Here is a 23,204-nt window from a genome sequence, read left to right as displayed (position 1 = left end):
AAAGCCTCAATCCTCATAAGCACAGTGAGTTTAAGCCACAGCTGAAACGCCTGTTGCTGGCTATAGCAATCAGTGAATGGCTCCACACAGCTGGCATAACCTATTTACCACACCACTTCCCTTCTTTCATATGGAAGCACCCAGGTTCATTTTACATATACACAGTGAACATGATCAAGGTCAGAAAAGCTCCAGGGCCTTAGTTACAAAAAATTTCCAAACTGGCTATTCAAGACTCTCAAGATCACCCAATGAAAATATTACCTGGTTCGTTCAGACAACAACTGTGGAATAAACAAACTGACAAGTGGCAGTCAAAATTCACATCTGCAAGTCGAAGTAATACAGGTTCTTCTGGCAGATGGGTCACTCAGCCTACACGAGGGTGGATCCAAATAACAATTCTGAACACAAAAACACTGGCACAGCAAACAACTCTGAGTAGTGCTTTACAAAAGAGGGCAAGTGTCAGCCTTTCCATTTTAGAGATAGGTAGGGTCCTTCGTTTTCAGTTCTTTTATTTCATTTTCCCTGGGAATTTATCAGTGTTTATTACCTCAACAACAAAAACAGGTGAAATTCAGTGCAAAAATTTATAAACCCCAATATTTACCCAGAGAAATTATGAAGTATGCAATAGATTAATGCTTTGAAGTCCGTTCATCAATGTGGTTTGCTGCAGAACTAAAACAGAACTCAAAACAATGTCACCTCTGAGTTTAAGAAAACAATACATCTCTGAACCCCAAATAAAAGTTTTCGTTTGAATAAACAGCTTACTGTTGTAGACTTAGACCTATTAGCCTATAAATATTTACATTTAATAATTGGGCCACACCATTTGCAGCGCATACACTCAACTTCATCCTTTTCTCCTGTTTTTGTATTTTGTAAACTTTTGAATGCTTCGTGTTCTGAAATGTATTCTGATAGATTTTCTTCCCATTTTAGTGTCTCAAATCTTTAAACCGTTATCAGCCAACAGCTTGAAATGTGTAGGTGGTGGGCATGAGATTCATCCGTACGTTCAGATGCACACGCACTTCGAAGCTTGCATGCAGGCTGGTTTGTTTATTGTGTGCGTCTTCAAGACTATTACATCGTCTTACTTCGAGGGGCAGCTTTGCATATACACAGGCTAATGTATTATCGTAATAAATGTATCTCATGCAATGTATTGTATTTTCCTAATAAAACAAGTTGTTTTTTATATATTTGAATGATACAAAAGTAGGGTGAAAATCAGAAAAAAAAAAGAATAGTTTTTGTAAAACCCAGGAATTTTTCAGTAAAAATTGGTTTAAACTGAAAACGAAGGGGCTTAGCGATGGAAACTCAGCCACAGTAAGATTATGTGACTTGCCCGAATAGGTCAGCAGCAAAAACTAGGAATGAAATCCGGGTTTCCTGATTCAAGCTCGTGTCTGATCCACTGGGCCAAATATCACTGTTAATAGACATTCTGATTCAGATGATAAAGAGGCTGCTGCACACCTTGTCCTCTTCTGCTACTAGAAAGACTGATGAGATCGGGGGTGGCAGTAGGGAGGAAGCAATGGTCTTTGTCACCACCCATAATTAAGGAAGGGTATGGAGCCACCACAGATCTCCACTTCATCTTTCCAGCAAGCAGTGTATCTCAATACAGGCTGAATCTGATAGCTTGACAATTGAGCAGCGAGAATCAACAAAATTTTCCTACAGGTGCCATATCATCATGATCAATGCCAGGAAAACAGCCCTTCCATCTCCTGAAAAACTACCCAGATTTGGACTTAAGAATTACTGTCATTGCATCTCATCTCTTAGTGCTAAATAATATTATAAAACACAAACTCATCCAAGCCTCTGGTAGCTTACCAATAGTATTGAGGTTCCTTAGGGCAACATATCAATCCAAAAAGACAGACCTATCTTCTCTATCATAGATGCATCCACAGTGCCACAGGTCCTCATGACCCATTTAATTTGAATGGAAGGTATTTAATCCCTATGCTTCCTTTCCCTAAAACATGTTCCCTGTTCGCAATTCTTTCAGTTTAGAGTCTATAAAATCTCTGCTCTTAGGAAGCATGAGTCTTACTGAATAGTTCAGAAAGGCAAGATTACTCCTCTACATACATCATGGACTATTGTTGTTGTTTCACTTTTCCTGAGAGCTCAACACCTGAAAGAGCGCATAGCAGATGGTGGATGAAAAGAACTGCAGATTTAGCTTAGCTGAATTAACGTGTTTAGGAAAATGTCAACCCCTTTTTGTTTCTTCTCACATTAAGTGCCCAGGTCTGAAAGATTCTAAACCTAAATTCTGTTTTACCAGCGCCTACACAGCTGCTGAAATACTAGTCCCACAAGCAATCAGAACCCATTCAACATGCTCTACTGCAGTATCCTGTGCCAAAAGGGCATCAGTCACCAGAAAGGAAATCTCTAAAGCTGTCTTGTGGTCATTCATCAAGATTTCTATTAAGCTCTCCAGGCTTGAACTTTCCTCTGGAGAATCTTCCAAACATGAAGGTGCTCCAAACAGTTGTACTTAAGATTTCCCCCTTCCCTAAAAACTAGTCTAACTAAAATCTTTGTTCCTTTCTCTTACGTTTTCCTCTCTCCCATTCCTAGATTTCCCATAGCAACTGTTATGCCCCAAGTGGCTAACAGCATAAAGGAAAGGTCATGATCCAGAATAAAAAAAAAAAAAATGTACCCAACAATTTCCTTTACTGGAACAACTTGTATGCTATTCCTCCCAACCATAAGGCCTTCAGTGCTTCTGTGACAGCCTCATAGAGTATGTCTACACTGCAACTAAACACCCACGGCTCTCCCATGTCAACTGACTTGGGCTGTAAAACTGCAGTGTAGACATTTGGACCGGGGCTGGCGCCCAAGCTCTGGGACCCTCCCCCTTTGTGGGGTCCAGACTTCAGGCTCCATCCTGAGCCCAAACATTTACACCACAATTTTACAGCCCTGCAGCCTTAGTCAGCTGACATGGGCCAGCCACGGATGTTTAACTGCAGTGTAGACATACTCCTACATGTCTACATATATATAGCTGCTACATTATAATAAAGTCATTCCAGCAGCCAGAGATGTCAGTGCGCTAAGATATTCCCACAATGCTCCCTTTCTTCCCACACCCATTCCACCTAAGTTGGGGACTGTGAGGCATGAAGCCGTAATGAAGGTTCTATGCCACGCAAATATTCCCCACCCCACAGGGTGAATCCTCAGGGGGCTACAATTCTACTGACTTTGTCTGCTTTGTGCCACTGGACAGATCTGAGCCCTTCGTATTCATATACATCTTTGGAAGTACTCACCTGTGAGTCAAGTTGGAAAGAAATAGCCAAATTCCACAGCTCAAAGACAAGTCTGTGCTGCCTCTGGTATTTGCAGGGGAAAAAAAGGAGTTGCAACCTAAAATTTTGCACTGGGGAAAGAATTCATTTCCAGAAAGGAAGTTATTAGTTAATAAATCTTCTATTATGAACATAAGTACATTAGACCAGAGTACTCCATATGAACACTCTCCTTGATACTTTGTATTTGTACCTTCAAAGGCAGTATCTGAATTTTAAAAGTGATTCTATAGGTTTACATGAAGCAATTCTATCATTTCTTTCCAGGTTAAAAAACCCCAAGGAAGTTTAATGATTAAAATAACACAACAGAATGAACAAATGTTTTATTGGCATGTTCATTGTTGTAAACAGCATCAGGCATGAAAAAGTTTACCAAAACCTTTTATTGATTGTTATAAATTAGTTGATATTTCCAATTCTACACAGTTTTTGTTCTCAATTGATCTTTATGTAGCGAAGCAAAAACCTGCTGTTTCTAGGATTTGCAATGAAATCATGTTGACTGCATCAATCTGCACCACAACCTGAACTACCAGCAAGTTTATACTGTGAGGTGTTAGAGGTTGCCAAAATGTTTAAACTACAAATAACTATGAATCAACTCCAGGAAAAATTAAAGTGTGACTTGCAATGGGACTAGAAAATGCAAACTTGTAATAAAGTCTTCAAAAACAAAATGTACAAAAATAAGTAGCAGAACAAAAAAACAACCAAAAAACTCATTAACAAAGGGAAATGCAACCCTAAAGTACCCAGCATTGCCAAACAAAATGAATACAAATTTAAATAGGCAGCTATACTTTCAAATGTACACAACGAATATTGATATGTGAAAAGAAATACTATGGTAAGTAGCTGAACTATAGTTCTGCTAACTGGACAGGGAAGATTTTATTTACACATTGAATGCAATATAGTAAAGTTGCTCTTCTGCTTTCATAAGCTATTTAAAAGAGTTACCTTACAATACTTGAGCAAAATGAGCCAAGACCTCCTGGTAACTTTCTAAAGGTACCTGTTTTAGACCATCTGTTTTAAGGAAGAATAGTCCAGGATTCTTCTAAAACCTGACAACTTTTAGAGCTGGCTTTTGAAAATTCCGTTACATCTTCACCCCATTTTTGCTGCTTTCCAAAAGCCAATGTGTTACATTTACTTCCAAACCTTCAATGAGGTAATGTGTGTATCATTGAAACAAACAAAAGAATTCATTCATGGCCTTTGCACAGCTTTTATTATTAAGCTATGAGTATCCTGTTTGATGCTAGTTTTACTAGCTACTATGTGCACATTGTCCTCAATCATTTCCACTCATTTCCCTGCCCCTCCCCATTTTTTCTATTCAATTTTTTTTATTTGCACATCCCTTTAGCTTTACAGTACATTTGACTATAGTGCACAACATGATTCAAAGTCAAACAGTGGCCCGACTGGGCACTGAGCTTCTGATTGGTAAACTGCAGCCCAATCAGTGCTGGTGTCATTGCTTTACACCTAATGAGTGTCCTGCCGTAATGGCACTACACAGTAGTAGTGAACTTTTTTTTTTTTTTAATTATTTAAAACAAAAAAATTCCCCAAGGGAAATGCTATTGTAAATGTCAGTCTTGAGTCGACTCTTTATTTGGGGCGCCATCCAGATAAATTTTTAGTGCTTTTTCTTTACGAGGGGAGTAGGTTACGCGGTGTCCAGTTTTCTGGAGTCTGCTGCTTTCTTTTTTCATTAGTTCATTTCTCTGTTCATCTGTCAATTCAATTAATTCTTCAGTTTTATCCCTAAAATAAAATAAAATTGTAGTTTAAAAATCAGCTATAGTAAAATTACAAAAGTTATACAAGTGAGGGGGTCTCATTAAATCAAAAGAGCCTGCTAGACTTTTCATACTGTAGATCGTCATAAGGTATCTCACAAAACGCAGGTTCGCTCTCTCTAAGGTCTTTAACCTTTCTCCATTTTAAGTCTCCTCTGTGCAAAGCATGGTGTTTTCTGAGACACTCAGAATTAAACATGACAGACCCAATGTAAGGAAACAAGAGAAAGAACCAAGGAACAAGATGCTAGATCTCTCCAAAATTTTGCTAAATTGGCTACAAAAAGGAATACTGAGGTAATAAATTGAGAAGGGAAGGGGGGGAATATAATTGCAAAGCGGTATCTGGGCTTTCAAGTCAAGGAGTGGTTCTACAGCTATTGAAGGAGACAATTGAACTTTAATTCAATTAACCTTTTAGTTGCAATGGGCCACTTTAGCAGTGTGGAGAAATCAGAGAGCCTTGGCATTCCTAGAAAGTTGAAACATGAAGCATGTCTAAACTACAATCTTAAATCAACCTATGTTAGTTTACCTTGCAGTCATTGCAGTAATTACTGCGGTGGCTGATGTCCACATTACCCTCCTTCTGTTAGTGGTGCACGTACTCACCAGGAGTGATTCCACTGACTGAAGAGGGACTGGGGGGGGTGGGGGCTGAGAGCCCAGGCTCTCACCACCATGCAGCTCCCTGCTGGGACCCCAGCTGCCCCCCAGGCTTCTCACCTTCCTGCTCCCAGTCAGGAGCAGAGGGAAGCCACCTGGGGCTTCTCGTCTTCAGTCGGGAGATCTGCACTTAAGAGTCCTATATACAGACACTATGTCACCCTAACTACACCGACACAAACCCTATGCCTCTCATGGAGGCGGAGTAGGGCACTTACATCGGCCAGGAGCAAGGCTGTAAAGTAGACACTGACAGACAAGCTGCCTTATGTAGGCCCATGTAGTGTAGACCAAGCCTTATACTAAGCCAGTTTTCCGAGTTCACTTCAAAGTTCCTCTTCATCAAGCCCCACACTGCCTCTTCACTCCACCCCTGCCTGGCAACACAGCTTCCTCCCATTCAGCTGCCACTCTACTCTTTAGCCAGCAGCAGCTTTTGACAATATGCCAGCGAGCCGCTCCACGGGACACACAAACCCCATCTGCTCTTTTATTTCTGGCTCTTCCTCAAGTCCACCACACTATTCACCTCCCTCTTTTTGTCTGCTATCCCCAGATCTAAATTTTTTCATAAATTTGCGGAGTGGGCTGAAGTCCCATGTTCCAAATCTAATTTATTCAGGATAAAATATATCCAATTAGGAACCTGTTTACTGTTCTGTATAATGGCTCAGCCTTCATATTATCCCTTAATTCAAAAACTTTGTTCAAGTAACTTCAGACTACAGAATAAATTGAAGATTTTATGAGGTAACAACTGCATTCTGAGCTAACCAAACTACAAGGCCAAAAGAACACCCTCAAATTATTTTAGTACTGAATTGTCTAACAGATGTTTTTTCCTTTTGTCAGGCAGATGAAAAAGCGAGGCAATATTTTAGGTGACCATCTGAATGGCACATGTTACAGAGAGTGACTAGAAACAGACGAACAACAAGAATTGGAGTCGCTGTGGCCTAGTGGTTTAAGAATTAGATGTAGAGCCCTTTTCTGAGGCCTTCAATGGTGCTTATGCCTTGTGCTGGCCCCCTGCACAGCAGTCAGTTTCACCCTTTGGGCATTTAAAATATGGAAAACAATTTCACCGAAAATATAGTTCAGTTTGAAGATATGGATGTGTTGTGCACATAAAACACTGACACTGGCCAGACAGGTTGCAATGACCCTGAATAAACAGGTCAATATTTTTCAAACTAGTACCAATAGGGAAAAAAAGCTTCTGCTTATTACATGATCCCTTAGAATGGCTTCCAATTTCACATGTTTATCATAGTGTCAATATATACTATATAGTAAAGTCAATTCAAAAACGTCACGGCAAAGATTCCTTAAAACCAGAAGATATTATCTACTTCATTTACATAACTGCTTAATGTAAAATATTAAGCAAATGCTACATAATTCAACACAATGCGTGAAATCCTGGCTACAATTAAGATAATGCCAAAACTTCTGAAATCCACACTTATTTCCAAGCATAATGCTTACTATTTATTTAGCACATATTAGTAAAACAGAAGTTAAGGACTAACACAAATTTATAATTGAAGTGCCTCAATCAAAGTTAAGCTTGATTTTCTATTTTCAATTCCCATTGTTGGACATTTTTCTTCTTCAAAACAACAGCAGAATTTTCAGCATGAACTGTTTTTCAGGCTTCTGTTGGTTGTTAGAACCTTATTTATACATAGAGTATTTGTTGCTTATCATTATACTACAATAAAATATATACCTATAAAATATTACTGCGCCATCATCACAAATGTAGAGAGGCCAGACGTTCAATGTAGACACTTTAGGATTCCAGTCCAAGTCCTGGTGGATCTCTAGTACTGAAATATCACAGGGAAATGTGCCTCTCCCCTGGAAAGAAGCAATTATTCAGTGAATAAATCATCCAAACAGCATAATGATGTATGCACCCGAAATGAGTATATACAATTTCTACATAACTCTACTTACCTTAGCAAATTCTATATATTCCAAGGGTATTCCACTTATTTCACTAAGCTGTAAAACAAACATTTTCAATACATTAATTTCTTTCAGTGAGGTAAACAGTTTCAAGCCATCATACAGTGAAGCATATGAACATCAATAAGTCTTCGTCAAATTGTAAAGGCCAGTAAGAAATTCAGACACATCAGTGATACAAAAATGAATTCAAAATTGCAGGAAAAGATACCTATTTCGATTTATCAACATCCCATATGTCGCAATTTTTCTTTAAGCAGTGGTTATCTCAAGAACACAGCTGATGCTTTTTAGTGCAATTAAGTTAGTACATGACAGAGGAGTCACAACTGACACTTCTGTGAGACCCTTATATAATATCAAATTTCCAACAGATAGAAAAATTTAAAATAGAAACATAGTTGATCTGGGGTTCAAGATGCAAAGTGACCACATGCCTCAGATTACATCTTTGACTCCAGCAACGTTGGTTCTCAATATTACAAACCATTTTATTTATACAACTTATTGCGTGTATCAATACAAATAAACAAAAACAACCTGACAAAAGCTAAACGACTGATGAATCATATCATCCCCACCATCCACCAATAAATTTCTGCTGAAATAAAAGGACTGACTGAAAATCTGTCTTGTACCACATTTTAAATGTCAAATTCAAGCTTTTGCATAGTGCAGATGGGAACAAGTTCAAGAGATGAGGCCATAAAAAACACGCTGCCAACTGCTCCCTAGAGATTAACTCTGAAGGCATGCAGCAAGAGCAGCCAACCACAAATGTTGTGACACTAAATGAAAAAGGCAGTCTTGGAGATGATAGGATCCATTGCCATTAGGGGATTCATGATCATCAGTAACTTGATTTGTACCTGGAAGCACACAGGAAGATAGTACATAGCGTGGCTGTAGCGGGGTGGTCACTCGCTCCTGCTCTGAGGGGTTTAAAAACAGCCCTTGGAAAGGATGGGGGGGGTGAGAGAGAACACCCTGGGCTGATTGGGGGAAGTAGATGCAGCTGGGCCATGCCCCAATCAGAGCCCAGCTGGCCCTATAAAGGCCAGGGCGGCCAGAAGCTCAGCAGTCTCTCTCTGAGTGCAGAGAGAGAAGGGCCTGGCTGCAGGGAACTAGAGCAGAGTACCTGGGTGGAGCAGGGCTGGGGAAAGGCTGAGGAGCTGGGGAGCTCCAGCCTGGAAAGCCCCAGGCTGCGGCCTAGTGTTAGGCCAGGAGGTACTAGGGGTTGCAGAGGGCAGCCCGGAGATAGGCCAAGGCAGCAGGCCCAAACCCAACCTTGCCTGTGATGAGTGGCTGATACTGCAGTCTGCCCCTGGGCATGGGGCTAGATGGTGACTGACAGTAGCCGGATACTGAGGCGAGGTAGGGTTAGCGGGTGGGGGTTCCCCTGGGAGGGGAGACCTAGCGTGTGGGTACTGCCAGAGCGCAGCACCCCAAGCAAGGGGCACCGGGGTCCTGGGAGGGACACGGGACCCAGAAGTAGAGAGCAAAGCAGATCACCGGCCTGCAGAGGGCGCTCTGGAGGCTGGGTCGAGCTAATTCCCTGAGAGACCAGCAGGAGGCGCCGCAGGGGTGAGTCCACTCATGTTACAGTGGCATATAAACATTACATGCTCATGACCAACTACCACACTTAACAAGGAGGCCAATGCATTCGGTGTTAGATGAAAACAATAAATTTGTGTTCAGTCATGAGAAAACTGAACTTCTGATGTGATAAAGTGGGGATTTTCCCTTGTTGTGTTGTATGTGAGCCTTACTGTTGAGCCTATGTGAGTTTTACTGTTTTGCATGAATACTGTGTGTGCCTCAGTTTCCCTGCGTGCTGCACCAATACCTCGGTGGTGGGAATAGGGATGTGTGACTTTGGCTGAGACCTCTGCTCCAGCTGCCTGCATGTATGCTAGGACCAGTGTCCTTCATAACCTGAGTTCCAGAAGGGGGATGCAACCAGGTGATGACCAGTGACTCTTTGCCTGGGAAGCGAGACAAAGAGAAGGAGGAGGAGCAACAAGCTGGCAGTCTGCTTGGGGGGACTGGAGGAGGGGGAGTTCAGAGCTTCTGGCCCAGGACTCCCTAAGATGGACTTGGCTGAAAGTCACTGATTTCATAGATTCTAGGACTGGAAGGGACCTCGAGAGGTCATCGAGTCCAGTCCCCTGCCCGCATGGCAGGACCAAATACTGTCTAGACCATCCCTGATAGACATTTATCTAACCTACTCTTAAATATCTCCAGAGATGGAGATTCCACAACCTCCCTAGGCAATTTATTCCAGTGTTTAACCACCCTGACAGTTAGGAACTTTTTCCTAATGTCCAACCTAGACCTCCCTTGCTGCAGTTTAAACCCATTGCTTCTTGTTCTATCCTTAGAGGCTAAGGTGAACAAGTTTTCTCCCTCCTCCTTATGACACCCTTTTAAATACCTGAAAACTGCTATCATTTCTGTGCTAACAGGTTCTGCTCTATGCTGTGTTCCTGTTGAATAATAAATCTTCTGTTTTACTGGCTGGCTGAGTGTCACATCTGACTGCAGAGTTGGGGTGCAGGGCCCTCTGGCTTCCACAGGAGCCCCAACCGGGCGGACTCGCTGCAGGACATGCACAGTGTGGAAGGGCATGCTGAATGCTCCAAGGTCAGATCCAGGAAAGTTGAAGCTGTGTAAGTTTCTTGCCCTGGCGACAGTATGCTCAGAGAGAGGAGACATGCTCCCCCAGAGTTCTAACTGGCTTCATATGGAGTAGTTCCAGAGCATCGCCCGATGACACAAGATCAAGGAATTATATACGGTAAGAAAAGGGTTTCTCTGCAGCCTCAGCTATTACTGGGATCTCAGTTGGCATCCACATGCAAGACAGTCTTTTTCCACTTGCAGCTGACCAAGCATTTGTAACTAAGATGCAATCATTGCAATTGAACTGCATTAAATCCCCGTGTTCATGCTGTTATTCAGAATTAAAGTGGCCTTAATTTGGTTTACCTTAATTTACTTTGAAATTATGCTTGAATACATTTTACTACTAAAATCAATTCACCTTCTCTTTTAATTCATCAACACTGCTGCTTTCCAGAACTACTTCCTGGAAGGAATCAAGCTTCATCTCTGATGGCCTCCATCGTCTTGATAGAACAGCAAGCTGTGACATGGATTTCATCTTTTCTGCCCCTGCAAAAAGAGATGGAATATTCTGAGATCTTTATATATTCTACCTACAATGAAGAGTTTAACATATATTATATACACATACAAACATGGGAGTCTGCTGAGTGTATTATAGCTATCTATATTCCATACAAAAAGGTCAAAACTATCAAAGGTTGCAAAGTGAAGCACTTAAAAGTCAGGAAACTGCAATGTTAATATGCCTGGATAACCTTCTCTGCATCCCTTTGTATACATATGCATGCATATATATATATATATATATATATATATATATATATATATATAAAAATGATAAACACATTGCACAGTGACTTTTTTCATAGGACTCCAACCTTGTTTAGTGCTCATTGAACAAGACAGCAGTTCTAGATTTTCATTTTCTAGCCACAGTATGTGACCCCATGCCTCATTCTCTGCATACCATCCAAGCCTTTCACTAAGATAACATTTTCTCTGTATAGGCTTTTCTACAGCACTGATCAATAGAATATGCAAGTGCCTCAAAAAACATTAATGAATTTTTCCTCAAAGCATCATGAAGATCATAAAGTATCATACTCATTTTAACAGATATTGAACAGAGATGGTCAGGCTACATCTACACTACAGTCGGGATCGACGCTCTGAGATCGATCCATCGGTGGTTGATTTAGTGGGTCTAGTGAAGACTTGCCAAATCGACAGCAGATCGCTCTCCATTCGATCCCTGTACTCTACCCCGATGAGAAGAGTAAGGTAAGTTGACGGGAGAGTTTCTCCCGTCGACCCCCCGCGATGTAGACCCCACGGTAACTCGACCTAAGGTACATCGACTCCAGCTTCATTATTCACGTAGCTGGAGTTGCGTAGCATAGGTCAACTTACCGTGGTAGTGTAGACATAGCCTTAGTCTGTGCCAAAGGTTGGACCACACAACTTTTGCAGCGAAAGAGACAGGGGTGTTCTGGCCCCCAGACCAACGGATTAGTTCATGACAAAATTCTGTCTCATTCTGTTTCCAACACCTAAACTCAATAAAGCAATGGAATGGAGGGGAAAAAACAGTATGTGATCATATAATAAAAGTAGGGCTATGAAGTGATTAAACAAATTGCAATTAATCGTACTGTTAAACAATACAATACCATTTATTTAAATATTTTTGGATGTTTTCTACATTTTCAAATATATTGATTTCAATTGTAACAGAATACAAAGTGTACAGTGCTCACTTTATTTATTTTTTATTACAAATATTTGCACTGTAAAAAACAAAATAGTATTTTTCAATTCATCTAATACAAGTACTCTAGTGCAATCTCTATCATGAAAGTTGAACTTAAAAGCCTAGAATTATGTACAAAAAAATAACTGCATTCAAAAATAAAACAATGTAAAACTTAGAGCCTACAAGTCCACTCAGTCCTATTTCTTGTTCAGCCAATCGCTCAGACAAACAAGTCTGTTTACACTTGCAGGAGATAATGCTGCCTGTGTCTTGTTTACAATGTCACCTGAAAGTGAGAACAGGCATTCGCACGGCACCATTGTAGCCAGCGTTGCAAGATATTTACGTGAGAGATGTGCTAAAGATTCATATGTCCCTTCATGCTTCAACCACCGTTCCAGAGGACGTCCGTCCATACTGACATCAGGTTGTGCTTGATAACAATCCAAAGCAGTGCGGACCGATGCATGTTCATTTTCATCCTTTGAGTCAGAAGCCACCAGCAGAAGGTTGATTTTCTTTTTTGGTGGTTCGGGTTCTATAGTTCCCGCATCGGAGTGTTGCTCTTTTAAGACTTCTGAAAGCAGGCTCCACACCTCATCCTTCTCAGATTTTGGAAGGCAGTTCAGATCTTTAAACCTTGGGTCGAGTGCTGTAGCTATATCTTTAGAAATCTCACATTGGTACCTTTTTTGCGTTTTGTCAAAGCTGCAGCGAAAGTGTTCTTAAAACAAATAACGTGCTGAGTCATCATCCAAGACGACTATAACATGAAGTATATGGCAGAATGCGGGTAAAACAGAACCGGAGACATACAATTCTCCCCCAAGGGGTTCAGTCACAAATTTAATTAACACTTTTTTTTTTTTTTTTTTTTTAACAAGCATCGTCAGCATGGAAGCATGTCCTCTGGAATGGTGGCTGAAGCAGGAAGGGGCATATGAATATTTAGCATATCTGGCATGTAAATACCTTGCAATGCAGACTACAGAAGTCCCATGCGAACACCTGTTCTCACTTTCTGGTGACATTGTAAATAAGAAGTGGGCAGCATTATCTCCCATAAATGTAAACAAACTTGTTTGTCTTAGTGACTGGCTGAACAAGAAATAGGACTGTGTGAACTTGTAGGCTGTAAAGTTTTTGTTTTATTTTTGAATGCAGTTATTTTTTGTACATAATTCTAGGTAACAAATAAAAACTACATTTGTAAGCTGCACTTTCCCGGTAAAGAGACTGCACTACAGTACTTGTATGAGGTGAACTGAAAAATATTTTTTCTTTTTTTACAGTGCAAATATTTGTAATAAAAAAATAATATGAAGTGAGCAGTGTACACTTTGTATTATATGCTGTAATTGGAATCAATATATTTGAAAATGTAGAAAAACATCCAAAATATGTAGTAATTTCAATTGGTATTCTATTGTTTAATAGTGCGATTAAAACTGTGATTAATCGACGGCCCTAAATAAAAGGCAATTGGGGAAGTGCGCGCGCACACACACACACACACACACACACACACACACACACGGAAATTAAGTTCAGATTGCACTGACAACCTTGACTTCTGAGTGCTTCAGTACAGAAATCTTTTTTGTATGGAATTTCACATTATTTTAAAAAGAGAACATGAAATAACTAAGAAATTCCACTGTGTCCGAGGTAGGAGCCACTGACTCATTCAATGAACTCTTTGGGACAGTTCACAGACTGATGGTTTTCTTGAAGGCTGCAATATTGTGCTCCAGAATTTTAAATTCTACCTTTTATGGTTGTGAAGAAAACTTTAAAAATGTGATTAAAATGTCTGAGTGCCTGTAGACATCCTAAAATAATAGCTGAGAGCGATGTGAACTTTCCCTTTTCATTTCAAAGGGTTACTAATTCTGAAGTCAAATTATAACACCGTAAATAAAAACATTAAGTATTTCACCACTGATCAAAGCATACAAGAAAAGAATGGAATGATCTTAATATTATGATCCATTATGATGTCTTGTTCTGATGTAAATAGAAACTAGTTTATGAGCGAACCTCTACATCGTATGAAACGCATCAGAATATTTTTGGAGTCCACACTCCTTCCTAAGGCAATGACAGATATCTTAGAGAAAACATAGCACTGTCTACTCACCTTCCTAAACTGATTGTATAAAGAACCAATACTGGCAGGCCATTAAGAGGTTGCATTACAAAATCCAATATGCATGTGCAAAGCACTTTTTAAAAGCTCTGTAACTCTGACAAAATAACTTTCACCAGATCCCAAAACGGCACATTTGCAACCATCTGCTTGCCAAATTTCAAGTTTCTACCATTGACAGAGCTGTTCAAAAAGTCAGTATTTTATAATGGCTAAAGAGTGGGGATTTTACCCCCCATTCTTAGATCTGAAAATGGTTAAACAGTTTTGGTTCAACCTATCAAAAATTTGCTCCCTAACTGAAAACATACAATTTTTTTGACTGAAATTTGTAAAGATTAAAAAAAATATAAGCAACTGAAAATTTGCAGAGGAGGGAGTTTGTTGCCATCATTTCACTTTATATTCCTCCGCTTCTCTAGCAAGTTCCTTGTTTCCTCTGAGATTCTTCCCTTGGCTCTTTTCGGTCTCTCTTTCTTGGCTAGTCTGAAAGCTGATAAGACGACAACTACAAGGAAGACTTCGAAAATACCGAAATGAAAGGCTCTTAAAGACAGCGGAAGATTGCAGAAGCCTCAAAAAAATGCAAATGCGAACTGATGCTATACACAGACAATAACGGCGCTGAAGAACAAGGATGGAAAAACAGTTATTGACAGAACATGAATGGAAGCTGTCTGCAAAGATTTCTACACCGAACTGTTCACTCCTCAAATAAACGTCCCGCTACGAACACTTCAACAGACCAACGTGCGCGCACTCCCAGTCCTCGTTAGCGAAGTTTGACATGCAGTTTACCAAATGAAGGAAAGAAAAGCTCCAGGAAAAGACAGACCGACAATCGAAATGATAAGAGCCGGAGGCCAAGACCTCTGGAAAACCCTTGCTCAGAGGTTTAGCCGCTACTTAGAAATGCATAATGTACATCCAGCTGGAAATAGTCCAACACCATTTTGCTGTACAAGAAGGGCCATCGTGAAGATCTAAAGAACTACTAACCAATATGACTGCTCTCACATGTCTACAAGCTATTCACCAAAACAACAAACTGACTCTCACAGAGTCTGAATGAGCAGCATCCAAGAAAGCAGGCAGATATTCAAGGGAATTTCAGCACATTGGACTACATCTTCACTCTAAACCAGCTATTGGAGTGCTCAAGGGAATACAAATTTCCTTTATGCATTGCCTTCGTCGACTATGAAAAAGCGTTTGACAGTGTAGAGATCTATGTAGTGCCGACAGCTCTTGCAGAGCAGGGCATCAACACAAACTACATCTGTCATAACTATAAAGGGAAGGGTAACAGCCCTCCTGTGTACCATACTATAATCCCTCCTGACCAGAGACACCAAAATCCTTTTATCTGTAAAGAGTTAAGAAGCTCACGTAACCTGGCTGACACCTGACCCAAAGGACCAATAAGGGGACAAGATACTTTCAAATCTTGGTGGGGGGGAGGCTTTTGTTTGTGCTCTTTGTTTTGGTGGCTGTTCGCTCTTGGGACTAAGAGGGACCAGACATCAATCCATGCTCTCCAAATCTTTCTGAACAAGTCTCTCATATTTCAAACTTGTAAGTACAGCCAGGCAAGGCGTGTTAGTTTTATCTTTGTTTTCTCAACTTGTAAATGTACCTTTTGCTAGGGTGTTTACCTCTGTTTGCTGTAACTTTGAACCTAAGGCTGGGGGGGGGGCGCCTCTGGGCTCTTTAAGTTTGATTACCCTGTAAAGTTATTTTCCATCCTGTTGATGATGATGATGACGACCTTTTTCTTTAATTAAAAGCCTTTTTTAATAACCTGATTGATTTTTCCTTGTTTTTAGATCCAAGGGGATTGGATCTGGATCCACCAGGAGTTGGTGGGAGAAAGGAGGGGGGATGGTTAATTTCTCCTTGTTTTAAGATCCAAGGGGTTGGATCTGTGTTCACCAGGGAGTTGGTGGAAGTATCTCTCAAGGCTACCCAGGGAAGGGAGTTAGCCCATTGGGAGTGGTGGCAGCGGACCAGATCTAAGCTGGTAGTTAAGCTTAGAAGTTTTCATGCAGGCCCCCACATCTGTACCCTAAAGTTCAGAGTGGGGAAGGAGCCTTGACAACATCAAACTACAAAAGGAAGCAAACTGACTGCACTACGGATATAACCCTGTTCGATTCTCCCTTTCGCATCCCAGTCAATAAAGGTGTGAAGCAAGGAGATAGAGTTTCACTGAAACTCTTCATAGCCTGCCTCAAAATGGAAGTGGAATCAGCATCAATGGAGAGCAGCTAAATCACCTCAGATTCAGACGATATCGTGTTGGTTGCTGAAAACACTATCAAATTACAGAACTCAACACAAAAAGCAGCCAAGTCGGACTGAAAATGAACCGCTCTAAAACAAAATGTATGCAGTCTAATGCCTTGCCAAAAGCCCAAATAATAGTCAAGGCAGAAGAAATAGAAGAAGTTGAACAATATGTCTATTTGGGCCAAAAAATTAGTATGCGCCATGATCAGAAAGGTGAACTCATGCGAAGAAAGCAAGCTGGTTGGCGTGCACATTCCATTCTATTGAGGATTTTCTCCAAGGGAAAAAAATCAACAAGGCAACACACGCCAATCTCTTCAACTCAACAGTACTGCAGGCAATGTTATACGGCAGCAAAACATGGACACTGACAAAGATAGAGGAGCAACAACTGTCGGTCACGGAGAGAGCGATGGAAAGAAGAATTCTGGGGATCTCAATCTGCGACCGAGTCCCCAGTGAAGTGATCAGAGTGGAGCGTAGGACGTCGTTGAAAGCAGGAACAGTAAAATGCAATGGGCTGGGAATTAGCGAGGCTCACTGACAATCGAACTACTGCCGTTGCCAAGTAGTACCCAAGGGAACTGAAAACAGCTGACCTCAAAAAAGATGGGAAGATTTTATCGTGAAAAGTCATGGACACACAGAGAAGGAAGGCCAGGATAAGAGAAGAATGGAAGACATGTTGTGATTGGCGCAATCTATGAGACCAATCAATCAAGATGATCAAGATGAACTGAAAATTACCACTTAGAATGGAAACGCTTCTGCAACCTCAAGTGTAGGCACTGTTGCATTCTCAGCATCTGATACATGTAGTCATAATTACAATCATTACACCTATATGGATCTATATCTCTCTCACACACACAAAAGTTTGCAAAGAAACTATGAACAAAACTTCTCTAGTATTTTTCAAAACTAAAGCCAGAGGACTGTGTACATGTGAGGTTTCATCACATAGCTTCACAGAGACCTACACAAAAAGCAGGCACTCCATCATGGTTAACTTTTTTTTTTTTTTTAATTTCTACCTCACCCCCTTTTGCAATTTATATTATCCCATTTTGATCACACTAGCACCACTGGTCTCAATAAATAATCTGAATCCCCCTATCTATTTCCCCACACTTGAAAAATTCTACTCCTTTGCTCTCTTGGGCAAATAAAATTTTGATAATCAACTAAAATAATATAATTAATTGTTTTAATCATCATGGTATGTGCAGGCAAGGAGACTTTGTGCCTGGGCTGGTAAGTTTTTATGCAATTCAGAAGGCTGCATTAAGCTTACATTTGAGTCCTCAGGTCTAGAAAATACACTACAACTAAACTGAAAAAGAATCTTGAAGTGCAGTTTTAATTATCTTCAGGAAAGTATAGAATGTAGAATGCAGTGAACCTAAAATAATTCAATAAGCCAACATTCAACAAAAATAGCTATTTAACATGTTATTAGCTGAAGGATTCTATTCCATTGATGTACAAAAATGCATATATTCACAGAAGATAGAATTCATTGTGATACAATTTAAATGTGCATTTTAACTCCAAAATGTTAGGGATCTAATTTTTTCTCATAATGTATTGTTATTACCGTCAAGTATTTCTAAGAAGACCTCCCAGTTGCTTGAAATATTAATATCTTCCTCATAGACATGATAATCCAGAAATACAGTGCCTGGATTCTTCCAGGTTTTCTTTCGTAGGCGAAACCTATAAATATGTTTAAGAAAACAGTAAGATTTTGTTCATTGATACCAACTTACATTGGCAATGAATTCAATGACAATTTTTTTTTTTTTTTGGAGCCCTGGAGAAAGGTGTCACAAAATCCGACACTTGAGTGTGTGTTTACACTGCAATTGGGAGGCATGACTGCAACATACCTAAGCTAGCTTTGAATGAGCTAGTTCGCTAAAAAGGTAAATGAAGCCGCAGCAGCACATGCTAACTGCCCAAGTATGTACCCAGGGACCCTGTGTATGTACGTGTGTGGCTAGTCTGTGACGTTATTCGTGCTCCTGTGGCTTCACTGCTATTTGTGATCGAGATAGCATGGGTATGCCTATGCTGCAATCACATCTCCTGACTACAATACAGATGGTACCTTTAACACATAGAGGTTACACAAACCACCCCTACTCTGCTCCCAGCCACACACAGGGTCTTCACTCCTGCAAGAGGCCCAAGATTTTCAACTATGACCAAACTTCACCTCTCTATCAGTAAATATGACTTTTCTTGCTTCTCAAAATTCCAATCTGGAGATCTTATAAAATTAACAGTATACCATCACACCTTCAAGTGGCTGCATGGAAATCTGGACCCTTAAGCATATCAATGCTGTCATTCATGGCCACTGGAGCTGGTTGCTAGAGAGCAGTCTCTCCTTCAGCTAAGAGCTTAAGAATTTTTCTCTACAACATACCCAATATGGCAATCTTCAGCTATTAGATTTCTGAGAGGACCCTGAAATTGCTGGCTTGGGGACCAATGATCTATGTAGAACATAATTCTACTTTTAGCCAGCAAGCTGGTCTTAGAGAAAACTGCTTATTTTGTGACTAAATTTAAGCTGCTTGATGTATGCCCTCCAGCTATCAGACATGTGAAGCGCTCAGCAGAACTACAGTGTATCTACCGTATATTCTAACAGCAGTTTAAATATTGTATAACTGGTGCTCTACTATGAATTGCAAGATTCTTAAAAAGGGGAAATAGCAGCAAGTTTATTAAGTTGATAATCAAATACACTGTGAAATCTCATGCAGATACAAAATATTGGAGTACACTTTGTATGTTATTTAAGTCTCTTAATGCATGACTCTTGTGTGTGAGAATAAGTGAGCCTAAATTAAACCAGGCATACCAAAGAATTCTGAGATGAATCATCATACTTCTATTTTCTGACAATACTGAAATATTAATCTCTCATCTGTAGGTGGGTTATTCAGAGAGGTTTCAATTATGGCTTTTGAAAACTAGTGCTGACAAGGAGACATTGCAAAGCTGCCATATACTGGCGAGCTCTAGGAAGGATTGTACTTGTTAGTTGGAGTACACATGCTCAGGAGAATATGGGACTACGACTGTATCTGGCCAATCCATGGGGTGCATAAGGAGAGGGACAGTGGGAGGGAAGAATGGCTTCTTAAGCAGGAATGGGGAAAAAATTAGTGGTGTTATTCTCCCCCAAGCTCTACCCACAGCTTTCCCCCCACTAAAAACATTTTTTCTTCTTTAAAAAAACAGGAGACACACTTAGAGGGTGGGTGTCATGTGGCTCCATCTTGCATATCTTCTCCAGCCCTAAGGCAAGAGGTTAAAGTGTATGGAAAAATCAGAAGAGGCAACATGTCAGAGCAATGCCACAGAGCAGCATCTGTTCTACTTCTACACAGAAATGTTTGGATTGTATCTCTCAGAGACTAGTCTTTTTTATTGTGAAGTGTTTTTCTTTTCTTCCCTTTTCTGCTTTTAGAGAGGTATTGTTACCTTTAACATACCCAACAGGCAATACCACCATGACAGGATAGAAGTGCAAACAGATCTGAACTTATAGATTGCAGTGGTAAGCCATTTCAAACAAAGGCATTTCCATTTAAGCAGCACTCCACTCCCTCAATCTTTCCAGACAGAATGAAGGCTAGAAATTTATCACAAATTAATCTTTTATATTCACAGTTTGGCTCAGACAACACAATAACTGATCACCTTTCAACCACCTCCAAAAAACCCACTAAAAAACTAGCGGTGACTGATTATATTAATACTTTCTCCCATAAAGGAGAAACAAAATTTCCTCCTAATATTTATAGCAGGTCCTCTTGGCTTCTGAGGAACAGAAACAGAGGCACTCTTAGTTGTATTTAATCCAGCAGTTTTAATCTTGACTGTATGTTTTTTACCTGTCAATAGTCAGATCTAATCCACATTGCTCCCTGAGTTGAGGAAGTAGCTCCTCTTTTGACTGACGCACAGTCATTCCTTTAGCAAAAACAGCATCTAAAAGAAACTTGCATGGCTGTGAACACAACAAATATACATTTATTAGTGCTAGTATTGTTTCTTTACAAAAACAGTATCTCTCATTCATGCTATAGTCTTGCTCAGTCTCCATCACCCTAGAAAATGACAGTTGAGAACTTAGTGTGAGCAAGATACTCAACTAAACTGATTCAAAACAGGCTGCGCTCATTAGTAACTCACTGCAGCTTATTTCCAGTTCATTCACAAACCAAAAACTTCACTGAAATAAAGGCATAGTAGTTAAGAATTAAATATTGTGTACATTATTAAAACTTCAGAAACATGCTCAAAGCAGGACCAAACATATGTTTCCACATATGATGGTGGCATTTGCCTTTTTTCCTAATAGAATAGATATATGGGCATTAAAATTATTTGGAAAGCTATTTTTCAATTAAATAAGTCCTGTCACCACACTGGTGCCATCCTTCTTTGTTTTTAATGTGCTATTTACTGGCTCCATAGTACAGAACTTCCTCTATTGAAGAAAACTGTTCATATTTGGAAAATGATTTTTAATCAAACCATTGTCTGATCTTAAGTTAGTGATCAATTTCATTTCATGCATTATTCAATCAACTGTTCTTTTCTGCTTACACATCATATTAGTAACGGACGAAACTGCAGTGTATTTATTACAGGTGTAAATAAAGCGCAACTCAGGTGCACTTGTAAACAAAGCAATTTTTATGTGGAAATTGAGACAAAACATGGACTCTACAAAGTTAAAGTACAATTGTCTGTAAAAATAAGTCTCAAATGGGTACTTATGTTAATCAATTGTATTATTACAAGACAGTCACTTGTTTCTAGCACTACTACAAGACTAGTCTAGTGCGAGCAGCTATATCACCATATTCAATTAGTGAATCTTTCTGACAAGTGTTGCTTTGCAGTATCTGATGGCACTAAATATTCTAGCACTACGTTATTAGAAAACATGACACCTATTAGAGAGTTCTTTCAATGTAAATTGTCTAGTTAGGGAGGCTTTCGGGAAAGAGAATGCATGGAGTGACAAGTGAAAATTTAGTGGGATTTTACCCTTAAGGGTTTTTTTTTTTTTTTTTGCAAAAATTAAGACTAATGCACATTTCAGTGTCTTCATACACTACTTTTAGAAGATTTTAAAATATAAAACTACTTACTTCTGGCTCATTTATCAAGAGCTGGTACACTTTGACTCTGTATTCCCCCTTCTTAAGTGCTCTTCCAAGTCTAATAGTTATCTATTAATTGAAAAGAATCATCATCAGAACTGATATTAAAAGTCAAAAGTTAGTTCTCTTCTAACATTGCGTTAATACTACCAATATAGCAAGGATGCCATGAAGTAGGGTAGTGAATTTCATCCAATACAGAATTAGTCTGCAAAAGTTGCCTAGTCAGCCAACTAAATTTGGTTCTATTGTATAAGTTTTTAATTATTCAAAAGCTCATTTGATTAACCTTATTGTCATCAGAAAATGATGAAAGTGTCTCATTCAGCCGAACACTCTCAAACTCTTGATTGCTGGCATAGACTCGAAAGACCTTGAAGTGAGAGGAGAGAACTCCAACAAAGGGCTCCAAGTGTTGCTTGAAGGCAGACAGTGTAATTCTTTTATCAACATGCACCAGCAACCCTAAAAAACAACAAACAAAAACAAAAACCCAACCTTGTGTTACAAAGTGACCACCAAATTTTGCCCATTTAATTTATGAAAGCGTGTTTCCACATACTTGTTCACCGTTATTTGTATGATAGTAATGCCTAAGAGTGCCAGCCATGGATCAGGTCCCTCTTCACATTTTATCTAGATTAGATATTTTATAGCCCCTAATTATCGTATCATCAGAGTGCCAAACAATCTTTCATATGTTTATGTTCAAACACCCCTGTGAGATAGTGAAGTATTATTAACCCCATTTTACAGATGGGGAACTGAGGCACTGAGAGCCTAAGTGTAAAATTTTCAAAGCCATCTAAATAGCTTAGGGGCCTTTCAAAATTTGAACCTACATGGCTTACCCATTGTCAAACGGGAAGTCTCTGACAGAGCAGGGAACTGGATCTAGAGCCGTGGGCTAGGTGTTTCTATCCCATTACCAACATTACACGCCATCCAGCTTTTATACAAGTCTCTGGCTAGCAGAGGTGAATTTGAAATCCTACCCATTACCCTGCCATTGGAAGAAAGGAGCACGCTTTCCCTTCTCTTCAGCCCACCCAGGAGCCTCTTGGCTACTTCACTGTGTATGTGGGGGCTGCCACAATTCTACCCTACTAAGGATGGATGTGTTTGCTACTTCTGTGCCCTCCTTGCCCTGGCTGCTACAGTTATGTCAGTTGCTACTCACAGCTTTCCCAATCAGCAGATTAACTTCCCAGATTATTCTCACTTGAACTGCTGCCCACAACATTTTGAACAGCTGTGATGAGACATTAGAGGCCCTACAGCACTCTGCTTACAAGTTCAGAAAGGCATCATGACACTGGCTCTTGTTTGAAAGGTTGCCTTTGGAACCATTAAAAACTACACCTCTACCCC

General features: G+C 40.0%; 1 protein-coding gene across 2 annotated transcripts in view; it reads right to left on the bottom strand.

The window, feature by feature from the left end:
- Positions 1 to 4,907: 4,907 nt before the first annotated feature.
- USP47 (ubiquitin specific peptidase 47) overlaps positions 4,908 to 23,204 on the bottom strand; it is a 98,273-nt gene continuing 79,976 nt past the window's right edge. For both annotated transcript variants that reach the window (XM_024196030.1, XM_024196040.1), the window contains 8 exons: positions 22,123 to 22,298; positions 21,822 to 21,902; positions 20,553 to 20,668; positions 18,239 to 18,357; positions 10,866 to 10,996; positions 7,805 to 7,852; positions 7,575 to 7,705; positions 4,908 to 5,141 (listed from right to left, as the gene is read on the bottom strand). In XM_024196030.1, coding sequence (XP_024051798.1) covers positions 4,967 to 5,141; positions 7,575 to 7,705; positions 7,805 to 7,852; positions 10,866 to 10,996; positions 18,239 to 18,357; positions 20,553 to 20,668; positions 21,822 to 21,902; positions 22,123 to 22,298 — 977 coding nt within the window. In that variant the 3' untranslated portion in view covers positions 4,908 to 4,966. The remainder of the gene's footprint in view (positions 5,142 to 7,574; positions 7,706 to 7,804; positions 7,853 to 10,865; positions 10,997 to 18,238; positions 18,358 to 20,552; positions 20,669 to 21,821; positions 21,903 to 22,122; positions 22,299 to 23,204) is intronic.

This window comes from Terrapene carolina, unplaced genomic scaffold, assembly GCF_002925995.2.
Source record: "Terrapene carolina triunguis isolate 2854851 unplaced genomic scaffold, T_m_triunguis-2.0 Scaffold96, whole genome shotgun sequence".
NCBI lineage: Eukaryota > Metazoa > Chordata > Testudines > Emydidae > Terrapene > Terrapene triunguis.
This window is presented reverse-complemented; position numbering and strand designations above follow the sequence as displayed.